At 36.2% G+C, this 25,451-nt stretch overlaps 3 protein-coding genes and 1 long non-coding RNA gene across 4 annotated transcripts; all 4 read left to right on the top strand.

Annotated features, from left to right (window-relative positions):
- Nucleotides 1-6,635: 6,635 nt before the first annotated feature.
- On the top strand, nucleotides 6,636-9,025 carry LOC130739854 (homeobox-leucine zipper protein ATHB-13-like). Its single transcript, XM_057592291.1, has 3 exons — nucleotides 6,636-7,071; nucleotides 7,296-7,678; nucleotides 8,453-9,025. The coding sequence occupies exons 1-3, from the start codon at nucleotides 6,969-6,971 to the stop codon at nucleotides 8,807-8,809; spliced, it is 843 nt and encodes a 280-aa protein (XP_057448274.1). The 5' UTR covers nucleotides 6,636-6,968; the 3' UTR covers nucleotides 8,810-9,025.
- Nucleotides 9,026-14,380: 5,355 nt separating this feature from the next.
- LOC130737069 (uncharacterized) lies at nucleotides 14,381-15,385 on the top strand. The gene has a single exon (XM_057588838.1). The coding sequence runs from the start codon at nucleotides 14,492-14,494 to the stop codon at nucleotides 15,383-15,385; it is 894 nt and encodes a 297-aa protein (XP_057444821.1). The 5' UTR covers nucleotides 14,381-14,491.
- A 147-nt stretch (nucleotides 15,386-15,532) lies between these two features.
- LOC130737070 (uncharacterized) lies at nucleotides 15,533-21,743 on the top strand. Its single transcript, XM_057588839.1, has 2 exons — nucleotides 15,533-17,253; nucleotides 21,437-21,743. The coding sequence occupies exons 1-2, from the start codon at nucleotides 15,533-15,535 to the stop codon at nucleotides 21,741-21,743; spliced, it is 2,028 nt and encodes a 675-aa protein (XP_057444822.1).
- A 2,634-nt stretch (nucleotides 21,744-24,377) lies between these two features.
- On the top strand, nucleotides 24,378-25,408 carry LOC130735718 (uncharacterized). Its single transcript, XR_009018544.1, has 3 exons — nucleotides 24,378-24,598; nucleotides 24,715-24,817; nucleotides 25,028-25,408. It is a non-coding gene; the product is annotated as an uncharacterized LOC130735718 (long non-coding RNA).
- Nucleotides 25,409-25,451: the final 43 nt, after the last annotated feature.

A 25,451-nucleotide genomic window follows, 5' to 3' on the forward strand; every position in this document is an offset into this window, starting at 1 on the left:
TTTATGAGCATTTCATGATTTTTTTCTGCTTATATTTTAATTTTGTCTTATTTAAACCTTATCAACTTTTTTGGTCAATAAAACTTCATTCAAAGTGGGCTGAGCCCAAAGAGAGAACAGCCGTACAAAGAAGCTCCCCTACCAAACAAAAAACGTGAACCTCTAACTCTAAGGCCTGTCAGCTACTTTAGAGGAAAAAAAAAACCACCTACAAAGAGACAAACACCCAAGCTTCATCTGGGCCTTGATCAGCTCACCAAACAAAAGCTAATAGAATAGTTTGATGTAACCTCGCTTCTTCTCCTAGCTTACTGGCTCAGCCAAAAAGCTTTGCCCCCCCCCCCCCCTATAAAATGCCAATCCAGCTATGCATCACAGCTGGGGGATTTTGGATGGTGACTAGCGGGATCTTTGGACATTGTGGTGGCGAATGCACCTGTGCTTCGTTGGGCATTGCAGCTGGCCCTTGAGCTTGGTTTTCGCCTTGTTCAGTTTCAGACTGATAGCATGTTTCTTGTTAGTGCATGGACGAACCACAAGTCCTGGCATTTGTTGCCGGCGATTATGTCCATTTGACTTTTTTTTTTTAATTTGTGGCATGTTCGTAGAGAAGTTAATTTGGGCGCGAACTATACAACTAAGCTAGCTTTTTCAGTTGTTGATTTTGTCTAGGTAGATGAAGTCCATCGGGGTTAACTACTATTTTAGTTTTTGATGTACTCTCGTTTTTTAATTTTGAATTTCATAGTTTGAACATTAAAAAAATAATAACACTTCATTATCTGGGAATGGAGTTTATGGAAATATCATTCCTGGATATATAATTCTACAACTTCAAACATACTCCCCAAATTTATCTGCCGCTGATGCAGGCATGCCATATGATATGCTTAGATTGTTGCAGGTTGAGGTAACCTATCCAACTCGAATGGTTGGTTGGTCAATTCCATCACTTTTGTCTTGTTAATAAGGTTAATCACCTTTATATATTTAAACGTTAATAGAACAAAGTAAAAAGGAGCTTGTTGCTTTTACATTGCCCAGTTGGCTAAAGCAGCGGGCCACTGAATTCAACTATATAATCTATATAGAGATTCTTATATGTAACTATAGTATCAACTGCCAAACATTCATCTTAATAGAGCATAATTAAGTTTGCGTATACATCAACACTAAAATGTTACATGACGGTTAGCTCACATCACCCTTTAACCGTGATGTTAGGAGTCGACCATCATTCATGAGAATGAAATATATTTCATGGCCGGCCACCACTTCGTTTGAGCACCCTCACCAAGTCCACAAGTAAGAAATTAGTTACTTCTGTCGGCGGTGGATACCTTGTATTAAAAAAACCATTATCAACTACACCAAAAGTTATAGTCAATTTGTGACTACGGGAATATACTATATAGGCCTTATGGATAAAAATTTGAAGTCCCCAAATAGGGTTTCATCTTTATCTCACCAATGAAATAATATCATAAAATCATTCATATAAAGTTGTAAATATTATATTTATGTAATTTTTAATTGACATGTCATAATTTCATTACTTTAAATAGGAACCGAGACACATAGGGTTTACAATCCTCCCAATTAACCATAAAACTTAGTTCATTGCGCATGTATACTTAAAAGGGGCAAGATCAATTATATGGTTTGACGGGTTACTTTCAACAAAGTTTCAATAAGTTGACTATAAAATGATCAAATTAAAACAGTCCTTAAAAAGTAGGACAATTATAATCCTGAATTATCTTTAACTCCAATATCTCCCTTATTTTAATTTATCTCCTTTTGGCAGTGCTCTGGCTTCTTTATCTGTAAAATAAATGGCATTTTAAAGATGTAACCAATCCAGGAAGTGTCCTCCGCAATGGACGGTTTTGATGCAGTGTCATGGTCCATCTGTTCCCTTCAGAGTCAGAGAGTAAAAAAAAGTGGCCACCAGGAAATATTTTAACAAGAAAAAATAAGAACATAACCGGACAAGTAGTTGAGGAATCACCATCCATGCTAATTTTATCTACCAAGAAAAATCTCAAAAAGTAAACATAAATTGAAGAATTGGAGAAGGAATTTATATATAAACAGAGAGAAGAGATGAGGAAGGACTCTCTAGAAATCTAAAGATGTCAAGCAAGGATAGCACATGGAATTTGATTAAGATGAAGCACAAGACCATGTGAACGAGAATATTCATTAGCTATTTTCTCACTTGAGATTTCGTTTTATTATTGATATTTCATATTTTGGATTATTTAATTGAATAGGAAAATAGAAGAAAGAATAAGAAAATAAATAAAAATCTGTGGAACATGGATCCCCCTTGCCAATGGGGGCACCCTTTCAGGCTCCAACTAATAAAAGCAGGTGATGTTGTGAGAGGTGCTTGTCATTGGCAAAATATTGAAACACTATTCTGTGGGACCAATTAATTTCCCATCATCAACTATTCTTGGATTAGTGGGTCCTTTTGTCTCTTTTCTTAAGACCAGATTCAACCCTTTTTTGTTGTTGGTAAAATAAGGATGCTCTTGATTTTCCTCTATCAAAACTCAAAGCTAAATGTATTGAAATGAGAGTTCTGAATTTCATAGATGTTAGAAATCCGCGACATTCATTCAATATACAAAAACTACCATCAATTGTGAAGAATAAAAAATTTAAATAAAATATTATCAGTGGGCTATTTTAACCTCCACTATTTCTAAACTTAAAATTTTATGGCAGCTAGTAATTTAAAAAAAAATTTATGGCAGCTAAATTTTTGTTATGATTTTTTACACTTTATTTTATGAAATCTACATGTACAACTTATGAGCCCTTAATAATTAGACCCGTGCACAATTTATCTTCTAACTTCCTCAACCATGCATGTATTTCCATTAATGATGGGAAGACAGAAGCAACATGTAATCCAAACACACCTATCCCTTTCTATTCGATCAATTCTTATTGCTTAACAAAATTGTGCTGGAAATTTTTCTTCTAATATTATTTCTCTTCGACATGATTTGACTTCTAAACAACAAGTGGATAACGAATCTCTACATGATAGTGTTCATCTATATGAATTCAATTTATGATATTTTTTATACAAAGTGCTGAAGAAAATGAGGAGGGTTGAACAAAAATTTGAAGATATTCCGATTCTGATGCATGTTATTGATTTGGCTAGCAAATTTGTACAAGGAATTTCCTCTTGAAAGACATATTTGATGGAAATATCCACCCTTATTCTAGAAGATATTGAATATTTGCAATATTGGAATGAAACTCGTGAAGTGGAGTGTACATTAATCTAGTTATTTGTCAAATGAGCTAAATGTTCTCCTTACAAGTCCAACTAAAACTTGATAAGAGCACAGCCTTAAAGGGTTGTGTATCCCATCTGCTAGGACTAAAGAACATGCCTCTACCCTGGGGTACCCCGAGTTTAGGTCAAGTCTTCCGAAAAGACAAAATTAACTTGTTCGTTTCCCGGCTAACTTTAAGAAGTTGTGTACCCTTCCACCTCGTCAAATTAAGGAACATGCCTCTTAACAATGGTATCTCGAGTTCATACCTAGTCATATCAAGAACACATAAGTATGTTTGCTTCTTAACTCCAACCTTAAGGGGTCGTGTACCCTTCCAACCGATTAAATTAAGGAGCATGCCCCTCAAACAAGGTATATATATGCCCAGTCCAAACCAAGTCATTTCGCAAACACACAAGTTTGTTCGCTTCTAGGCTCCAACTGTAAAGGGTTGTGTATTCTCCACCTGGTCAGACTAAGGAACATATATTCTGATTCTGGACAAGTTCATATACCTTCCAAACCAAGGTATCTCGAGTCTAATATAAGCCTATACATGCTCACAAGACCCATGAAGGGCTAAGCACCTTATCTCTTGCTCTCATTCTTGTTCTTCCCTTCTAAAACAATTATGAGGACCACAAGTACAATAAATAAGAAATTAGTCATGAAAACATAAGAATCGATAGATTCAGAAGAAGAAAGAGACAACTACACTACACGATAAAATAAAGAAGTATTTGGGTCAAAGCGGGAAGAACCCAATTGAGAGAAACAAAAATACCAAGAAGAAATAAGAATATGTTTATTTGTAACAACTACATAGGACTATTGTAATAGTGATCAAACTTCTTTCCTCAACTTAACCTATTTGTTTAGTACTGAGTTTTGTAACGTTTGTCATAGCAAATACAATTTTCTCTTTTCCGGTCTTAAAATGTGTATGCATCTTTATATTTTAATCATATTTAATTTATATTTTTTAAATATATATCTTAGTTATAATAATATAAAATAAATGAAGTTTGGTAAAAGCATTAATAAATAAATTTTTTTGAAATTTTTGTTTTTTAAAAGTTAAATTTTTATTTATAAAATATACATAAAATACTCATAATATATATAATTAAAATCTCTTAAAATACTCGTGTACGGCTCAAGTAACCCAATAGTTCCCATAAAAAAAAAGTAACCCAATAGTTCTATAGTAATAATCAAATCAAACCATCAATTTTGGATGTGAATTGATGGATTTGGCAGATGCCACGAACTCAAGGAAGAACCAGGGGTCGTGCATGTTTATGACTACTGATGAAGCCTATTTTGGGACCATGTGTTAGAAATGTAATTCCCTTCATTGGCTATATATGTCTGCTAACTTCCTATTTAAAATGCATGAATGAAAGAGATTGATCAAAGCACCATAACGGAAGAAACGATAGTGAAGTTGAATGTACTTTTTTTACTGATCAGGAAAGCATAAAATCTTAATTTGTAGATGATGGTACATTTTCCACATTCACACTATTTGTGGTTCTAGCATGCTCTGTTTTGGTTAAATAAAATTCATCCACATGTAAATTATCAAATTCAACAATTCCCTATAGCAAAATTGTACATGTCCTTTTTACTGGTTGATGTAGAAACATCAATTCCAAAATTAAATTATGATGGAAGATACTGCAGTTTGAAAGAGGGCAGTAGTTTCCTGCTACATCTATTTCTGTCTCCTTCCTTACCCTTATCATGATTTCCCTTGTAAGTTGTAACATAATCCAAACTAGGCACTGTGTTAAAGGGTATCCAAATCTTGAAAACTTGGTAGGTACTTTACCATATGGGATTACCAAATAGAATAATGGTTGACTTCTGTTGAATGGTAGAAGGTTAATTAATTAAGCATAGTCATAGTTTAGTTGCTAAATGCACACCAAGTGTTTATTTTTGTTTCAAGAGATTGAGATTGTTTATTATTGTTGTTGTACTGTGCATATTTATTTATATACTGTGTTGAAAGTTGAGCAAGGGAAGGAACAGAGAGAGAGAGAGAGAGAGTTGGAACTTGGAAGAGCATATTTATAATGTATAAATGCATGTCATTTTGGAAGAGAGTTATGTGTAGCTAAGATGAGAGAGAGTAGAAACGATGTGGGACGTAGATTGACATATATAAGGTTGGGAAAAAGACAAAGAGGAGCAGCTATGGTGGGGTAACAAGTTAGTGTTTTTTCAGCCCCCATCACACATTCATGATTCAATGCAAACACAGCCATCAGATACTGATAGGGGTTGGGCTGGAACTGATATATGCATGGGATAATGGCTGATGCGAAAGAGCTTCGTCCTAATGCACGATACATGTTGGTGGGTTAGGTAGCAAACCCTGCCCCTCCTCATTGGACCCATCCCCTAGATTCCTGCCCCTTCTCTCTCTTCTAAACACAATCCATTTTGGACTTAAAGTTGTAGCCAACTCACTTCCCTTTTTTCTTAAGTAACCTCTTCATAGTTCATACATAAGGGGATTAGTTTCGGCGTATCAGTAAGGTTGTTGTCATGTGATTTTAGGGTTACAAATCTAAGCCATATATTTTGTCTCTTGTAAAAATGTAAGATAAGACTACATACATTAGATTGAGAAAGTTGATTGAACCCCTTTTTCAACGTCGCTCATAATAATATGAGTTTTATAGTACCGACTATGTCATTTGCCTTTTAACCTCTTGATTCACAAAATTGACATAACATCACCCCAACTTGTGAAACTCTCTTTTCCTAACAAAACCTCTCTCAATTGCCCCCATCTAATGTCTTTTGTTCATGACTTTATTAGTAAAGCATCATGAGCATTTCCTCTTAAGTCACCCAATTCACATTGAAGAGTGATATTATATGAATCTCCATTTCCTTTCTAATTGCCAATTCTATCATCACAATTAAAGACAACTGTCTTTGCAAAGAAGAACCCCTATGCTTGTCTCCTAACTGAGAAACTAGTCTATCATAATAATAAGCAAAATAATTACAGAAGGGTTTGCACATGCAAACACTCCATTGGAATATTAGACAAGTTGAGCCACAGAAGCAACCTCCCTCTTTTATTCCTTTCTAAACACAATTCTTTTTTCTTTATTCTTATCCCATACACTAAACGTCATTTTAACATCTAATTACCAGCATTTTTTTTTTCTCTGCAAATGCTTAGCAAGTTGTTTTTTCTTTTTATGTGTATAAAGTAATTCAGAGCACTTTTTTTATTTGACACTAGTAGCTTATTAAATAGAATAAAAAAACAAAACAAAACAGTAATATATATTGAAGTTGATGTGTAGGACTATAGGTTCAAACATCTCTCACCATCCCTCTCTCTCTCTCTTCCCCCTCCACCATTTCCAACTTTCTTTTCCTTTCCAACTTTTCACTGAAAAACTCTCCCTGAAACTGATATTGTGTATATAAGCCATCACTCAGAACAATTTGTCCATCCTCTTCAATTGAAGAACTAAATTAAATGGCTCCTGAATATTTATCAGAAGATGATATTATGCATTAAACTTTGAGCATCTGATATCTTCTGTTCTTCATTCAACATGGAGATCACAAATTCACAACACCATTAAGCTGATCTTGAAGATTTTGTGGCAGGCCTAAACCACTAATGAGATGGATTTCTTCCCAACAAATTTCATGCTACAAACCCCTCACCATGATGATCATCATCAACCTCCACCTTCTCTCAACTCAATTCTACCTCATGATTATCATGGTAAGCACTCACTCTAATAGCATGTTTGGATCAGATTTTCTTTCATCAGAAACAATTCTGAAACACACAAACTACTTAGAAAGCTTCAGAATCAGTTGGAGAAGGATTTTAAAACATACACTGGGCCTCAGAAAGAAACACAGTCCCCCACATACACACACACACGAACACACACACACAAATATTCTGTGCCTGAGACCTGGCTTTAAATGTTAATGATGCAGGGGGACCAGCCTTTCTAGGGAAGAGATCTATGTCATTTTCATCAGGAATCGAACATGGAGAAGAAGCCAATAATGCTGAGGAAGATTTATCTGATGATGGATCTCAAGCAGGTGAGAAGAAGAGGAGGCTTAACATGGAACAGGTGAAGACTCTTGAGAAGAGCTTTGAGCTGGGAAACAAGCTTGAGCCAGAAAGAAAAATGCAGCTTGCAAGAGCTCTTGGGTTGCAGCCTAGGCAGATTGCCATATGGTTTCAGAACAGGAGGGCTAGGTGGAAGACCAAGCAGTTGGAGAAAGACTATGATCTCCTTAAAAGACAGTATGATGCTATCAAGTCAGATAATGATGCACTTCAAGCTCACAACCAAAAACTTCAAGCAGAGGTTTGTAGTAGTTCTCTTCTAACTCATAATCCAGTTCTAATCATATGGATATGATGCTTCAGTTACCTGTTTACTTTCACATCATATTTGTTACTTTTCTTAAATATAAGGGTAACAAAAAATGAAGAACTAGAGACATGTTCAATTTTGTATATGATTGTCTCGATTCTGCAGAATAAAGCTTGGCAATGATGATCCTCTTTTTTCAACAGTATACATGCCTTTTTTGACCTCTGTGTAGTTTTCAGAACCGTTCCTTTCACCCATTCTCCAACATTATAACTTTCTGTAAAGCTACTTTTTCCAATCATCTTCAGCCACTTCATCAAGATCCAATCATCGATTTTCACTCCAAGCTTAGCATGTTTGGATCAAATTTAAAATCCAGAAGCTAGTCATAAAAGTTTCTCCTCAAAATTAAATTTGACTTTAAAATCCATTGTACTTGTGTTTTCCAAACATGCATATACTGGTTTTGTACTTAAGTGTTTCATCTTAGTAAGTGTGTGTTTTGAAAATTCTTATACAATTGATTAGAAGCCAGAACCAATTAGCTTTTGTGGATAGCTTCTTTGTTTCAGAGTTGGATTTGATGAAAGTGAAGTTGATACAAACATGCTATTATTACTATATTTCAGTTTATGGAGATTTTATAAAATTTTCATGTTAAAAACTTTTGTTTTGTGGCCTAGGACTGGTGTTTTAGGTCCTGTTCTTCTGCATATTGTTTGTTTTACTGTACCCTTATTGAATCAGATAATTTTACTGGTGCAGATATTGGCACTGAAAAATAGGGAGCCTACTGAATCTATCAACCTTAATAAAGAAACTGAAGGATCCTCCAGCAACAGAAGTGAGAACAGCTCAGACATCAAGTTAGATATCTCAAGAACACCAGCAATTGATAGTCCACTATCCACACATCATCACAACAGCAGAACACTCTTTCCACCCTCTGCTAGGCCCGCAGGATCAGTTGCTCATCAACTCTTCCAATCTTCTTCAAGGCCTGATCTTCAATGCCAGAAGATGGACCACATGGTCAAGGAAGAAAGCTTAAGCAACATGTTTTGTGGCATGGATGATCAATCTGGGTTTTGGCCATGGTTGGAGCAGCAACATTTTAATTGAATAAAAAAGGAAGAGTTAATTATTTAAAATTTGAATGTAGTAGTTTTCTTTCCCTATGAAACAAGAGGGTATATCCATTAATTAATTACCATATTTTATGAGTATGTTTTGCAAACTTGATGTATAAAATAGGATATGTCAAGTAGATATTTATTTTCTGGTGGGGCTTGAAAATTTTTATATGGATGAATAAAGGGCTAGTCACTTTTTTTTCTACTTTCCCCAAGTTATCTTGAAAGTTGGTGTGAAATTACATTATCTTGTTGAATTATTGGGGATTGAGGAAAACATGTTTGCTAGTGTCTCTGATTGCAGGCAGTTTTGCATGGAACATTAAAATAATGGGAGATTCTGACCTGACATTTTTTAAAACCAATTACTTAACTTGCTTTGGAATCATAGTGGAGCAAAAATGTTTGCCATTGCTTTGAAGAAATGATTTATGCTGATTTCATCTTTCTGTACCAACAATGAACAAAATCCACCCGAACGTAACAAAGTATACATAAAAAAAGAAAGAGAATCAAACACACATTCCAAGGGAGAAAGAAGACAAGGAGATGAAAGAGTGGAAGAAAACAAACAGAGTTGGAAATGGTCATTCTCGTGAATGATACGTTGTCGATTTTGTTGTTCATGACAAAATAGAAAAAAATGGGTATCTTTAGAATTTCCTTTAGCTGATAAAGTTTTTGAGATTTCAAATTTTTAAATTTCAATCAATATTATGTTATTTAAACAACAACAAATTTTAGAGTCTGTTTGATTTAGCCACTTTGTGAGTGGTGTTTTAGTTTAGAGAATTTCACTCAACTTAAAAAACTTCGGCTTGAAACCAGTGCAACATTAAAAAAGAGTCTGTTTGATTTTCTGTTTGATTTACCATTAAAAAATATTAAAATGAAAAAAATGATTTATCTATTCCCACTTTTTTGGCACTGTTGAGCAGATAGTATTCACTCACTATGAACCATTTTTAGGGTTTGATGGGAGAAACTTCATGTGAGATCACTGTCACCCACTCTTTAGCACCCATCTCAGTACATTTTCACCCTCTACTTTTGATTCACCCTCTTTCCTTGTGCAATTTCTTTTCCCTTATATGGACAACATGGCAATGATGACAGGGGTCAAAATTGCACTGAAGCTACAGTACTACCAAATTATATAACGTCATAGACTCATAGCATTGCATGAGAATAGTAGAAACTTCTGCTCAGGTGAATGTGCATGCAGATTCATCAATAAATTTCACTGATTCTAATGTTCATTTACACCTTATAGCCTATAGGGTACTTTTGCCTCTTCCTTTCTTTTCCTTGATTCTTATCTGGTATTTTCAGATCAGGTTTGCTTGGACATTATATATGGAGACCATCACATCATGATATAGTAATTAATTAATGGCAATCACAAATGAATCTTGTCACTGTCGGCTATTTCTTTCTTCCCCTTGTAGCACGCTTTCTTGCACCATTTTATTATTTATTCACTCTTGTCAATTTGATCACCGCTATTCTACCTACCTACCCTGAGTCACCACTACTTCTTTTTCTAGTATGAATGAGATGTTCCCTAGCTAAATTTCATTTCATGTAATGGCCCTTATACACATACCACATAACATTATAAATTACTAATTTCATGCCCTCACTTTTGTGTTGGTTTTTAATTGTTTTTTTTTAAAACAAAACATAATATTGATTAACCAGAAAGAAGTCCAAGAGAACACCCCTTTCAAGGTTAAGCTATAAGTCCAAAAACTCCCAAACACATCCCCTGTGTAGACCCAAACATTGGCAAGGGAAAAAAAAATTATATGGTATGTTTCTCTTTTCTGTTTATGTAATAATATACTTTTATCTATTAGGTCATCTGAGTTAATATATGATTGGGGAAGACTTGGATACATTTCCAATTGTGTTATTTTACTGATCTCTAATCACATAACCCATAGGTGAAAGTAATATTTTACTTTTGTTGAGTTGAAAGCCCTTTTATGTTTTTTTTTTAAAGTCTTTTTTCATGTTGATCTCAATTTAAATTCAAACACACCTTAACGCACTTGAATACTACTAAGTTTATGAGTGACAACGAAGAAAACTAATTAGTAATTTGAAGAACTAGTGATCTCCTCATAGTGAGTTAATAGTACATTCACATTGATCTCAACTTAAATCTAAACACATCCAAACACACTTGAATACTAAGTTTATGGGTGACAACGGAGAAAGTAAGTAATTTGAATAACTACTGAATACTGATCTCCTCATAGTGGTTCACCCTAGCCTTTTTCTATTCTTTTTCCTTTTTTTCTTCTTTCACTTTTTTATAGTATAATGATAATGACAAAAGGGTAACATAGGACAGCTTTTTAATTCAAATAATATTTGCTTGCAAGTAATTGGTTCGCCTAAAAGGCAGCTCTTTGTAATTTACCCAAGCTATATATATGTATATACATGCACCATATATTATGATACTGATGCTCGGTTTCATCATGTAAACCCCGAAGTACCTGAGAATCCATTTGAGTATTAAACAACACATTATGAAATCTGCATTATCTCCAAAATATCTATTAATATATTAAAGTATTGCGCTGTTATACTTATGGGATCATGTGAACTTTGCTTAAAAAATACTTAGCCAATGGGCGGAAAATTTTGGCATTTTGGTGACAGTTTCTGAAGCCAACTATATATGATTTTTAAGCAAAGTTCCTTTATTTATTTATTTATATTTGTTCAGTGGAGACATAATTAATTAAGAAATGGTGGAATCGTTCAGTGGCCACGTGCTTGGCGGTTCCTGATTGAAGGGTGGTTAGGGTTCTTGTAAGAGTTGCAGAATGTGAGCATTCCCTTCCCCTGCATGTTTGGGATTATAATGCCCATCAAGAGTGTGGACAACATGTGAGTGTGTGACACTTAATTTGAATTTTCGATATGTATATGGAATAATTTTTGTGCTTTGTTGATTCTGTCAACGACTAGTTAAACATAAGTTTAATTTTTAAGTAGCATTTTGGTTGGTTACAGCAACTATCCTAGCTAGATTCTGATTCAGGACTCACAGTCCTTCTTTAAACTTTTAATTGGGCATCACACAAAATATTTTATTAATCAATAATTTTTTTCTAGGTCTGTAAATTAATCATTAATCTGATCCCAATTGGGAGTAGAAGAGAAGGTAGATAGTGGTGGTGGCTAGGGCATGTTGGGAAGGGGAAAAAAGTAGAGACATGATGGTGGCGGCTAGGGTTTGATGAGAAGGGGGGAAGAGAGTGGTGACGACTAGGGTTTGCTGAGAAGGGGAGAAGAAAAGACAATGAAGCAGGGCATTAAAGGGACTATTAAAAGGTTGGGGGTTTTTTTTTCCTTTACTTTTCCCCACTTAAGAACCTGGATTGGCATCAAGGTTGCGTGTCCCTCGTTTTTTTTTTTTGATATAATAGAACTTGCGGTCGGGCTGGATTTTGACGTTTTTTTTTCTCCATTCTGATCCCAACCGTCATAAACCATTTAAAATAGTTTTTTCTGCCAAATGAACCGAAGACCAACCCAATCCAACCGAGGAAGAAAAAAGACCTTGGGTAGCACGGTTTTGGATCGTGGCTCGGTTGGTTGGACAACCTATCAATAACATTGCCATATTGGTGTGAGTATTTCAAGTTCAATTATTATTATTTTGTTTTTAGAGGCTACTAAAGATAAAGGGTAAAAAAATCATATAACAAGTTTAACAAGAGTTTTCAACCACCACAAAATTTTTGTTTAGTGGCCGTCAAAAGCCCCTATTAAATGTGTTTTATGCTTCTTTTTCCTTGACAGTCAAAAACCGTTGCGACTCTCTAGGGTTCAGGTATAACAATTGTTTGAAGTTCCACCTTTTTGAAAAATTTCATTTTACTTATAAAAAAGTAATGTTTTATTCGATTAATGAAAAATCATGGTCATGCCCCTAGAGTGATGGAAAGTTTATATACATATGACAAAATTATCCAGATTTATAAGTGTAAATTAAGTTAATTTCATGATCTAACTTCGAGGTTGATACTATGAGCACTACTAGAAAAAGTATATTTCACATCGAGGTTTTCACATCGGTTGATGTCATAACCGATGTGAAAGGCAACGCGGTGGCAGTTTTGAAATTATGGTGAACTTTCTGAGACTTTTCACATCGGTTGGGATTAGGCCCGATGGGAAAAGTCATTTATTACATCGGTTTCTATATAACCCGATGTAAAAGGTCTAGGCGGTGGCAATTTTGAAATTTTAGTGAAGTACCTTTTCACATCGGTTGGGATTATGCCCGATGTGAAAAGTCTCTCACACAACAAAACCCCAACACGCACAAATCTCAGTTCACCAAAACCCCAACACGCACAAGTCTCTCGCCGCCGCAAGCAACTCAGTCTCTCGCCGCCGCTCTACTCGTGACTGGCCGCCGCTCCTGCTCTTGGCTCTTGATTCGCCGCCACTCCTGCTTCGTGGGTTTTGCCGATTAAGGAAGAAGATGGAAACCTAGCTTGTGGGTTTTGCCGATTCAGGAAGAAGATGGAAAACTAAGTTTGCTACAAGGTAAGTTTGCTGGAATTTGGGCTTCTCTGTAATCAGTTAACTACGTCCCTGCTTTAAGCTAATTTTCGTGTTCGTTGGTTGCTGAGATTTTTGCTGCAATTTTTCCCTAAACAACAGAAACGAGCAAGAAAAAGGGAAAAAATTGATTAAAATTCCAAAACTTAGGGTTTCGATTTTTGTTTGTTGGCGTGGAATCAATCTCAAATTCTGAATCCATTTCACGTTTTTGTGAAGTAGAAGCAACACGCACGCACGCCATTGCCCTGCGAGTTTCAACTATTAAGCATCGCGTTCTGCGTTTCCCTTTTCCTTCACCACTTTTGTTTGTCTCATCGGTGTTGCTGGTAAATTTTGCTTTCTATTGTTCTTTGGATTCGGTTAATTGCTTCATTTTAAAATCATGTTTGGTTCTCTGTTTTGTATTCTGTTGTGTTTGGTTGAATTGGGGGTTACAGAAAGAAGACTCTGTTTTGGTAACGCATGATTGAGAATATAATCAATTATTATTGTTGTTGATAGTGCTTTCCTGAACTACTTTTGCTTCTTTTGTTTCCTGGCTTCCGAATCCTACTTTGTACACTGCCAATTTTATCTACACTGAATTGGGTTTTGCAAATTCAACATCGGAGTTATTATTGAATGAAATTGAGCATTTTCAGAATTCAGAGTGTTTGGAATCAACTACTTTTGCTTCTTCAATTAACTAGTTTTTTGTGTACACTGAACTACTTTTGCTTCTTCAATTAACTAGTTTTTTGTGATTTTCAGAGCAAGAACCCTCGTCTGCGAACTCTTCCAGCCACTCCAGCTCCGGCAAACTCTACCAGCCATTGCAAAACTCTTCCATCTTGCTGTAAGTTTGTTTTCACTTTAAAACTATTTTCTAAAACTGGCTCTGAATTCGTGAATCGTTTTTAAACTTATTTAATTTGAATGCTTGTTCATGTTCGATTTTCTTCAATTAATTTTTAGGTTGTCTTTAGTTTATGATTTGGAAAATGTTGATGAGTTTGGTTCTAGTGTCAATAATGTTAAGTTTGTATCTAGTTTATCACAATTCTCTAATTTAGTATGTGTTAATTTTCAGAACGTAGTTATGGATCGTAGTTGGATGAGAGCTAATCGATTAAGTGATGAGTTTGATAAAGGAGTGGTAGAATTTCTAGAATTTGCTGAAAAGAATCTTCCAAACAATAAGGGGCTTTTTCCATGTCCTTGTGTTTCTTGTGGGAACCGGGACCCAAAACTTACTAAGGCTGAAATAAGGGACCATCTAGCTTGGAAAGGGATTTGTCAAAATTATACACGATGGATATGGCATGGTGAAGTAGTAACTCCAAGTGTATCACAAAGAGAGAAAGTATGTGTAGATACGGATGATCGGCTGGAAGACATGATACATGATATTGGAGAAGAATCATTCAAGAGAGCGCATGTGTATGATACTTTATGTAAAGACAAGGAAGAACCTTTGTACCCGGGATGCACAAACTTTACACGGTTGTCAGCTGTGTTAAGATTGTTTAATTTGAAGGCGAAAAATGGATGGAGTGATAAAAGTTTCACTGATTTGCTTGGATTGTTGAAAGAAATGCTTCCAGAAGGTAACACAATGCCGAATCGTCATTATGAAGCCAAGAAAGTATTGTGTCCGATGGGCATGGAGTATGAAAAAATACATGCATGCCCTAATGATTGCATCTTATACAGAAAAGAGTTTGAAAACTATGATCATTGTCCGAAGTGCAAGGCCTCACGCTACAAAAAGAAAGATGGTGATTCCAATGATGATGTGAGCACAAAGGGTCCTCCTGCAAAAGTGTTATGGTACCTACCAATAATTTCAAGGTTCAAGAGATTGTTCTCTAATGCAAATGACGCAAAGAACCTTAGATGGCATGCAGAAGAGAGAATTGATGATGGAAAAATTCGCCATGTAGCTGATTCTTTGCAATGGAAGAATATTGATGGGAATTTTGCCAAAGAGTAGAGAAACCTTAGACTTGGACTTGCTACCGATGGAATGAATCCATATGGTAATCTAAGTTGTAACCATAGTTCATGGCCTGTTCTCTTGATAATTTACAACCTATCTCCTTCGTTGTGCATGAAGCGTAAATATATGATGTTATCTATGATGATTCCGGGCCCAAAACAACCAGGAAACGACATAGATGTTTATCTAAGTCCACTGATTGATGATTTAAGATTGTTGTGGGAGCAAGGAGTTGATGTTCTTGATGCGTATTCCGGTGAACATTTCAATATGCGTGCCATGTTGTTTTGCACCATCAACGACTTTCCGGCATATGGTAATTTGTCTGGTTACAGTGTTAAAGGGCATAAAGCGTGTCCTATTTGTGAGAAAGATACAAGTTACCATCAACTTAATAATGGAAGGAAGACTGTTTATCTTGGGCATCGAAAATTCTTAGACCGTTATCATCCATATCGTAAAATGAAGAAAGCTTTCAACGGAAAAGCAGAGCATGGTCTTGCTCCAAAACCCTTGACTGGAGAGGAAGTTTATCAACGACAACAACATGTGAATGTTGTCTTTGGAAAGAAACAAAAGAAGCCTGCTGAAAAAAATATATGGAAAAAGAGGTCGGTGTTCTTTGATCTTCCATATTGGTCAAGTCTTGATGTAAGACATTGTATTGATTTGATGCATGTAGAGAAAAATGTTTGTGATAGTCTCATTGGAACACTTCTTCACATTAAAGGAAAGACAAAAGATGGGTTAAGTGCTCGTTTGGATTTGGCTGATATGGGTATACGACAGCAATTAACTCCACAACAGATAGGTAACAAGACATATTTGCCTCCAGCATGTCACACTTTGTCTAAAAAAGAGAAAATAAGTTTTTGTGAGTGTTTAGAGGGTATCAAAGTACCGCAAGGTTACTCATCAAATATCAAGAGACTTGTATCAATGAAAGATCTCAAGTTAAATGGCTTAAAATCCCATGACTTTCATGTTCTGATGCAGCAACTACTACCAGTTGCTATTCGTGGAATACTGCCTATTAAAGTTAGGAAAACTATAACTAGGCTGTGCTTATTCTTCAATGCAATATGTAGTAAAGTCATTGATCCATCGAAGTTAGACGAGTTGGAAAATGAGGCTGCAGTCATCTTGTGTCAGTTGGAGATGCATTTTCCTCCTTCATTTTTTGACATTATGGAACACTTGATTGTTCATTTGGTAAGGGAGATTAGATTGTGTGGTCCAGTTTGTTTAAGGTGGATGTATCCAGTAGAGCGGTACATGAAGATCCTAAAAGGATATACTATGAATCCCTACCGTCCTGAAGCTTCGATTGTTGAAAGGTACATTGCAGAAGAAGCTATTGAGTTTTGTTCAAACTATTTGTCAGAAGTGGATGCTATAGGGGTTCCAAAGTCTCGTCATGATGGAAGATGTGAAGGTATGGGTACGCAAGGTTTAAATGTCAAGTGCATGACTTGGAAGGTACTTCATCCAGCGCATTTGTATATATTGAATAACACCGATGAAGTTCAACCTTACTTAGCTGCCCACAAAAGCTTTCTAAAGGAAAGCTACCCCAAGATGAATGAAAAAGTGTTGTTAAAAGAGCATAATAAGAGTTTCTCTGAATGGTTTAAAGAAAGAATTGCTAATGATGATAGTGCTTCTGATACAATAAAACGACTCTCACTTGAACCTAAATGTAATGTTATGACTTGGAGTGCATATGATATTAATAAAACTTCTTTTTATACAAAATCAAAGGATGATAGAAGTACTATGCAAAATAGTGGGGTTATGGTTGTGGCTGAGTCCATGCACTTCTCTAGTTCAAAAGATAAAAGACCTATTATGGCATCTACACCGTACTTTGGGGTGATTGAAGAGATTTGGTGTAACACCCCGATTTCGGTGGCGTCACTTTAGTAACTCAAAATAAAATAAAGCCGAAAAGCAGGTATTTTTTTTCGTTTTGTTTAAATAAAAAGACTTGTCGAAATAAAGACTCAACCCAATCGCGATTAACAGCGATTAATATACAATACAAGCACAGCCCTCGCTGCAACTAAAAACATCGTCACGAGTGACCTCCAGTGACGGAAAGGTAGTGCCCGTGGGCAATTATGTACAAACTAAAACAAAAGGTCAAGTATTCTGAATACAGTCCTCCAACGAAAGTAAGTCGGCCCAAAACGGCCTCAAAAGACTTCCTACGTCCGACAAACTCCCTGTGATCCTCATGGAAGGGAATCACACGAAAAGCTAATAGTCGGGGACCTGCCCTGCCCCAAAATAAGGAATGACAATCAGAGCTATGACTCTAACAACCAACTCAAAGACTCTAACCACCCATATCCCACACTACTTTCATCGACCCTTCCTCGATCAGGCCTGAAGTCCGGGTCCTCGTCGAAAGCTTCAGTAATAGTCATTACGCTCCTGGTCCTCCTCGAGTGACGAGTCATCACGAATCGGCTGACGGACGCCTGGCAGCAGGCCGACCGCCCAAACACAAACATACAAACAAAGCCAAGGCGCTAGGGTCAACTTACAGAATACAATAGATATACAACCAACATGCGATAAAGGGGGTATATATATGTTGTATATATACATATAAGTTATGCGTTGCCTACCCTAAGGTATATACATGACATGTTATCAAATCTCTTACACAATTCAATCATCAAAACACATAACGATGTTTATCAACATCAAATCATCAAGTCTCAACAATTATAGTTAGAGTGCATGATATGTCATACAACGGTAATCATAATAAGATGCATGGTGTGCCAATGCAGAATATGCTGACACAAACCCGAATAACGTCACTCTGCTTGGCGACGGGACAAACCAATGGTATTGCCACTTAAAGGCTGGGCACCTCGAGACGGTCGTAACACTGGCCTCGTGTTTAACCATTTCTGCTCGGGCGTCGCTTATCACCTTTGGCTATAGTCAAGACGATCCAACTCTACATGGTTCGGCCATTTCTGCTTGCTATGCCGGACATCAACAAGCACGATACAACTCTACATGGATGATCGTTACCTCCTGTTGTGCCAGGTATAGTCAGGACCGATTCAACTCTACACGGCTGATCGTTGCTTCCTGCTATACCGAAGTACTCCACTTGGCACTTCATCGCGTGTATGCATGGGTGCAATATGGTTAGCTAAACAACGATTCGTCCTCACAGGTAAAATTGGTTCATTGACCAAAGGCATCTACAATGAGAAACCTAGGCTACAGTCAAGTCGGTTGTGACCCCACGGGTTTAACCATTCTGCTTGCTACGCCAGACATCAACAGGCACGATACAACTCTACACGGCTGACCGTCACTACCTGTTGTGCCAAGTGTACTCTACTAGGTACCTTACTAACGCCCAGACCCTTGGCTAAAGCCCGTCTTCAAATTCTTTCCCATAAAATGAGTTCCCTTAAAACAATAGTTCTCTTATTAGGCAAAATGTTCCATCGTGAATTAGTCCATTATGTCGTTAATTCCAAAGTTCAGTTTTTCATTTCCAACACCTTTCAAAATAAAGTTCCCAAAGCTAGGATCACCGACCCATTCCCGTTTTCCAACTCACTTTCATTCCTAAGTCTTTTCCGTTGAATCATCGTCATTAATTAAAAACATTATATTCTTAATAAATATATTATGGATTTATTTACATAAAACAGATTATGATTATTTTCAGTCCAAAACTCTATAAGTTCAAAGTTTCCATCAAACCCAAACAACTCCCCGAGAAAACACTAGATCCCCTAGAACAATGAAGGTTCGAACCTTGGTCCTACCTAACAAACGTTCCCAAAACAAACCCGTCCTTGTCATGACGAAGGTAAGTGTATTCTACACTCCAAAAGTGGCATCAAAATGCATGAATATAGTCAGCACAATTTAATCATAAACGCAAATACATCAAGCTCTATCGAGCGATGAATCAATATGGCAGTGCTGTAAACATAACCTTGTCATATCCACTAGAAAGCGATAAAACAGAAACCAGTAAACGGTCGAAGCCTCTCAGAAAACGGAGACACACGTCTCATATAAGTTCACCCGGCCGAAGCCTCCAGAAAACATTTTCCAATTCAAAGCGATAAACAATATCCAAGCAATATTCAATATCAAGCAATACTCAAGTCGAAGTTATCGACGCCTACAATACAAATAGCTAGTAAGTAAGTTGCCCTAACCTCGAGTTGTTCTAGTCTCGCGGTGCAGGTCTCGCTCACAAGCTTGCTCAGTCAATCCCAATGTTTCCACAATTGAACCTTTGAGCAAACAAAGCAATAATGAATCAACACAAGTCGATACAGTCGAAACAATCCTAACTAATGGTCGACAAAGCTCGAGAAGCTTCAGAGTACAACATTTAGGCACGAATGGAAGGGCTTCCCCCGAATGGATGAGTTTTGACTCGATTCAAGTTTTGTACAAAAAGACTTTATTCGCTAAAACGTGCATAACTCGAGCTACAGAACTCGGAATGACACAAAACCAGCGCCAAAATTTCGACAATTGAAAGAGCTACGCAATGGCTCAGGTCATAGAGACTCAAAAATTATTTTTGGACACGGTACCCAAGCAAATAGGTTTCGGCCACTATGGAAAATAGGGTTTTCGAACTTTTTCTTCGATCTAAATCAATTCCTAGGTATTCTTAGGCGATATCTAGGCCAGGGAAACTCTCAGAAAAATTATCGGGTCGAAAACTGTCGCAGGGGTATTTTGGTCAATATTTTTAGCTCGGAAACTCAAAATCAGAATTTCGAAAAACAAATTAGATGGGGTCGATCCTAACGACATTTATAACAACTAATCCTACTAAAGCTAAGCTCAGTCGAGAGTTTTTGATCCAAAAAGCGGAACCTCAGCATAAAAATGGGTTTTTGAGCAGAATTGAAACTCGGCGGCAATTCGGCGAGATTCAACAGAAAACAACCGGATATTCATGCTCCAGAGCACGTAGGCAATAAGTTTAGACACTGAAATCAAGTTATTTGGACAGTTTTACAAAAAGCTCCAAACTTTGAGCTCAGAAAAACATAGAAAAAGTCGACAGATCTGACGATCAGAAGTGAGGGATAGTAACTATACCTCGATGTCTTCGATTAGCAACGAACGGAACGACGATCGGTCAAGAATTGGAAAAAAAACACTTTTCCTCCTTTCCTCCAAGAGCTCTCGGCCGTGTGTGTGTGTTTTGGGATTTTTTTGTTTTTTTTTTCATTTTTCATACTATATATAGGAAATGGAAAATGCGGAAAAATGAAAATTTCGCAATTCCGATTTTTCCTACTGATTCCAACGTATTTTAGACACGATATTCTTCCCGCTGAATCTTCTAATTCTTCAAAGAAATATCAGTATGATTTTTGGTTTTCGAGGCTTGTTTTTAATGCTTACCGACATTAAAAATGCACTTTATGCACTTTATGATATTGACCTCGGATGCAGAAACTTCCTTCTGAAGAAAGATTTGGAACGTCGATTAGAGTGGGCGTGCGCGGATGAAATCTTTATTTGAAGCTCCGAATAGAAAAAGTCTTCATCGTCCGTCGATTTTAGGGTTTTTGAACTATCAGGGATTCCATTCGGCAAACTTCCGAGAATTGGAATTTGACGTTCGTACATTCCAGGGATTCGCATCGAAATACTTGTTTATAGACGAATAAGAGAAATTCTAACATTTCTCTGAAGATTTTTGGAATTAGTTTCCATCGCGTCCTAAAGTGTAAATTAGCTATTTACTAGTGTCTTTGACCTAGGCTTAGGCGAATATTAATCGTGCTATAACTCTTATCGGTTTTGATACAATCCTTGAACTTTTCCTGAACCTTCTCCTTCATAAATTTATTTCATCCAATAAACTCTTGTTCAGGTTTCCCTTCACGATACATCGAACTTATTCGTTAATAAGGAATTCACTAATTTATTTTAAGCTTAAAATCTTGGGTCTCACATTTGGGAGGTTGATTATGTTACATTTAGAGTGCCTGTATTTAAATGCAAGTGGGTTGATATTTCTAGTGGTGTAAGAATTGATGAATTTGGATACACACTGGTTGATCTTTCCAAGGTAGCTTATAGGGATGAACCTTTCATTATGGCATCCCAAGCAAAACAAGTGTTTTATGTCACAGATCCTTCTAACAAAAGGTGGTCGGTGGCTCTACAACCAAAAACCACACATGGTAGTGATGAAACCCTTCATATTTCTGAGATTCCTTCTTCTGCAACAAATGTGCTTACCTCCAATGAAGAAAATGAAGAAAATGAAGTAGACGATGTGCAAGTTACTCGTTTGGATCATGAAGAAGGGATATGGGAGAGTTAGTAAGTTTTCATTTTTTGTTGGAATAAGTTAGTAAATTCAGATTATATGCTTGATTAATTAGTTTATATGTCATTAGTTTATTTGCTACTGATATTGTTATTATTGCATTTATTTGTGCTTTCATTCTGACATCTTTTTATTTTGTTTAAACAGATACATGGCTGATTCAACCAACACCCCTCTTTCGTCTGGTGAGCCTAGTCATTCGTCTAGTGAACCTAAAAAGAGAATGGTTAGAGGTTGCACTAAGATGAAAAAAATTGAAAGAGTTCGAAAAACAGGTGTGAAATTGAAGATTGAGTTTGATCCACAAACTGGGAAATGTTTTGGTGAAAATTCAAACGAGTTCAAGAGTTATGCAGCATTTCTTGCTCGAAGTACTTGTAGTATTTTAATAGATGAGTGGCGGCTGGTACATAAAGACATAAAAAATTCAATTTGGGATGATCTCAAGGTATTATTGTTGTATTTTTAATTCACTATTTACCCATTCATTTTGTATCTATTGATCTTAGGTAGTAACACCAACGTTTTTTTTATGTATATAGCTTCATTTTGATATAAGAGAAAGTGATGATCCAAACAAGTGTGATGAATTGAAGAAAACATGGATGACGTGGTTGGGGGACCGATGGAGAGGTTTTAAGACACAACTTACATCCGAATTTATTACTAACCCCAACCCCGATCGCCCTCCTGCATATGTAGTTTACCCTTATATTAGAGAAGAAGTATGGGAGAAGTTTGTCGAGTCTCGAAAGACCTCTGAATTTAAGGTTAGTAGTAATAGTATCTTCCTAGTGATTTTTGTTGTTTAATATGAATATGCTGGCTTCTTGTGTTGACACTCTTGTTTAATTACCTCTGAATTATTGGTTAGTAGTAATAGTATCTTCCTAGTGATTTTTGTTGTTTAATATGAATATGCTGGCTTCTTGTGTTGACACTCTTGTTTAATTACCTCTGAATTATTGGTTAGTAGTAATAGTATCTTCCTAGTGATTTTTGTTGTTTAATATGAATATGCTGGCTTATGTGTTGACTTTCTATTGTTTAACAAACAAATTTAGGAAAAAAGTCAAAAGGGTAGGGATAATGTGGCTAAGAATCTTCACCCACATACATTATCTCGTGGAGGATATGATTTGCTTGAGCAGAAAATGATTAAAGAAAAGAGTCAAGAACTAGAAGCATCAGGAGAACTAGATTGTATTCCATCTCCACCGTCACGTCATGACAAATGGAAGAGAGCACGACAAAAGCGAGGGGGAGAATACACATCAGAGGCTACACGAGTTGTTGCTGAGAAAATTGTAAGTAAAATACATTTTCCATGATTACTTTGTAATTATACTTGTAAGTGTTCCTTGTATGCGGTCTTTTCCACTAATGAAATATTAATTTATGTGTTCTGTGTTTTGCAAATGTATGCGGTCTGTGTTTTGCAAATGTAGGACTCACTGGTTGAAGAGAATGAAAAAGGAACCGTTGTTTTAGAAGGACGTGATGATATCTTGTCAAAGGCAATTGGAACATCCGAGCATGGTGGTCGTGTTCGTGGTGTTGGAGGATTTTATAATATATCCAATTACTTCGGAAGGTCTTCACGTCGAACACAATCCATAGATGTTAAGGTGATTGAAGCACAAATTGAGGCTAAACTTGAAGAAAAACTTGCAGCAAAGATTAAAGCAGAATGTAAAGAAGAGCTTGAATATCAGTTGTCCCTAGCTCATGAGAAGATGCAACAGTCATTTATGGAGACTCTCAAGACTATGGGTTTGTCTGAAATCTCCCCAACAAACAAACAAGGAGATCAAAATGTTTTTGGTCTTGTAAGCACAAAAAGTTCTTGTTCCGCAGCACAAGAAAATTGCAGGGAGGACTCAACCGCTGACAATGTTCAGAAAGTGTTACTTATGTTTTTGAAGGAGCAAAAACATGTATTTTTACCATTAGAACATGAAGCTGAGATAGAAAACTTTTGGATTTCACCAAAGTGTATTAAAGAGTTGTTGGTGGGTTCGGCTTGGCTTGACGTTTCTATTCTACAAGTTTGGTGCACGTAAGTACACTATCATTTCTACTATTATCTTTTATAACTGCAATATTCAATATTAATTTCAAATTTATTCAGGTATATCCATCGTCTATGTATTGAAAGAAACAAATCAGATGTGTTTGGAATTTTGGACCCAGTCATCTTGAGTTTAGCAGGTCCAAATATCCAAAAGTCTAAAAGGAGAGTTCAAACACACATACTATCTAAGTTACGTGATTTCAACAAAGTGTGTTACTTAGCACCATATCTTGCTGAGTAAGTATATGTAAATTTGTCATTTCTTTTATTTTTTTTAATCCAAATATATCTTACTTGACACACTTATTGTTCTTCAACGCTTACAGTGGGCATTGGCAATTAATTATCATTTGTCCTAAACACAATACCTTAGTACTCCTTTGTTCATTACACAAGGATCTTCATTCACCAATGAAGGATATTGCTATGAGGTAAGTGTATATTTTATGTCGCTTTTGTTATATATTTATGTCCTATTACCCTGAAATGTTTAATTTTCTTTGTTGATTGTTTTCAATTTTTTTGATATAGAGCTATGGAGATTTATCAATTGGCTGAGGGTAGTAAAAAAAGGGCTGAATTGGTTCGTCCCAAAGTAAGTGTAGGGTAGATTATGGTTGCGTCTTGTTGTTGTTGTTTTGATATATATTAAGTGTATAAACATCGAATTCATTTGTAGGCAAGGTTGCAGCCTAATGGGAATGATTGTGGATATTATGTGATGAAGAATATGCTTGACATTGTCTCTGCTAATATTACTAAGTCTTGGAATGAGGTATTTTAATTTTATGATAAGTTAAATGTTTGTCTCTTAATTAGTTTGTCTCACTGTTTGAGTTCTTCATCAAAATGTCACAAACCTTGTATTTTAACCCATTGTACAAATTGTAGGTATTCAATGATCCAACGGCATTAACAGAAGAAGAGTTGTATGATTTGCGAAACAGTTGGGCAACTTGTTTTCTAGAGTTGATTAAACCTTAGAATTTATCAGGTTTATGCCTAAACTGTCTGAAAAACCTTAGCTCTCTTTGTATTGTGCTTTTTTCTGCATCTGCATTTGTCTTTGCTGCACTTGATGCGTGCGTACGTACCTTGTTATACTCTAGTTTTTTATTCTCTTTTGTCTTTGTTTTGGCTATATGTTGCTTGTTGAGTTTGTTTAGCTGATATACTGATCATATCATTAGTTTGTTTATGCTAGATTGATTGAATTGCTGGGAATTTTGCTGATATGGACAGTAGATTGGTGGAGAGATGATTGAATGGATTCATATGAGGCACTTTTTCTGCTGAATTGCGTGGCTCAGAATTTCAAGTGGTAGTGAATCTCTTTTTGTTGTATTGGTGGTCTTGGAGGCTTGGTAAAATTTGGGATAGGCAGTAACATTTGGGCAGTTTGTTGCCTTTGGATTAGTAGCTTTAGAGTTCTTACTATCTTATTGCTTTAGTAGTTCGAGACTTTACTACCTTAGTCTTTTCTTTAGCTTAGCTAGTTTTGGTTACTTTGTATTTTGGCTTTGGACCGTTTCCTTGGTTTTTTCCAAAAAATATTTGGCAATGCATGATCAATTATTAATGATCAATGAATATTCAGCTCAAATTACTGTAAAAAAACTGAAAAAAAA

The sequence above is a fragment of the Lotus japonicus genome, chromosome 2, assembly GCF_012489685.1.
Source record: "Lotus japonicus ecotype B-129 chromosome 2, LjGifu_v1.2".
Taxonomy (NCBI): Eukaryota; Viridiplantae; Streptophyta; class Magnoliopsida; order Fabales; family Fabaceae; genus Lotus; species Lotus japonicus.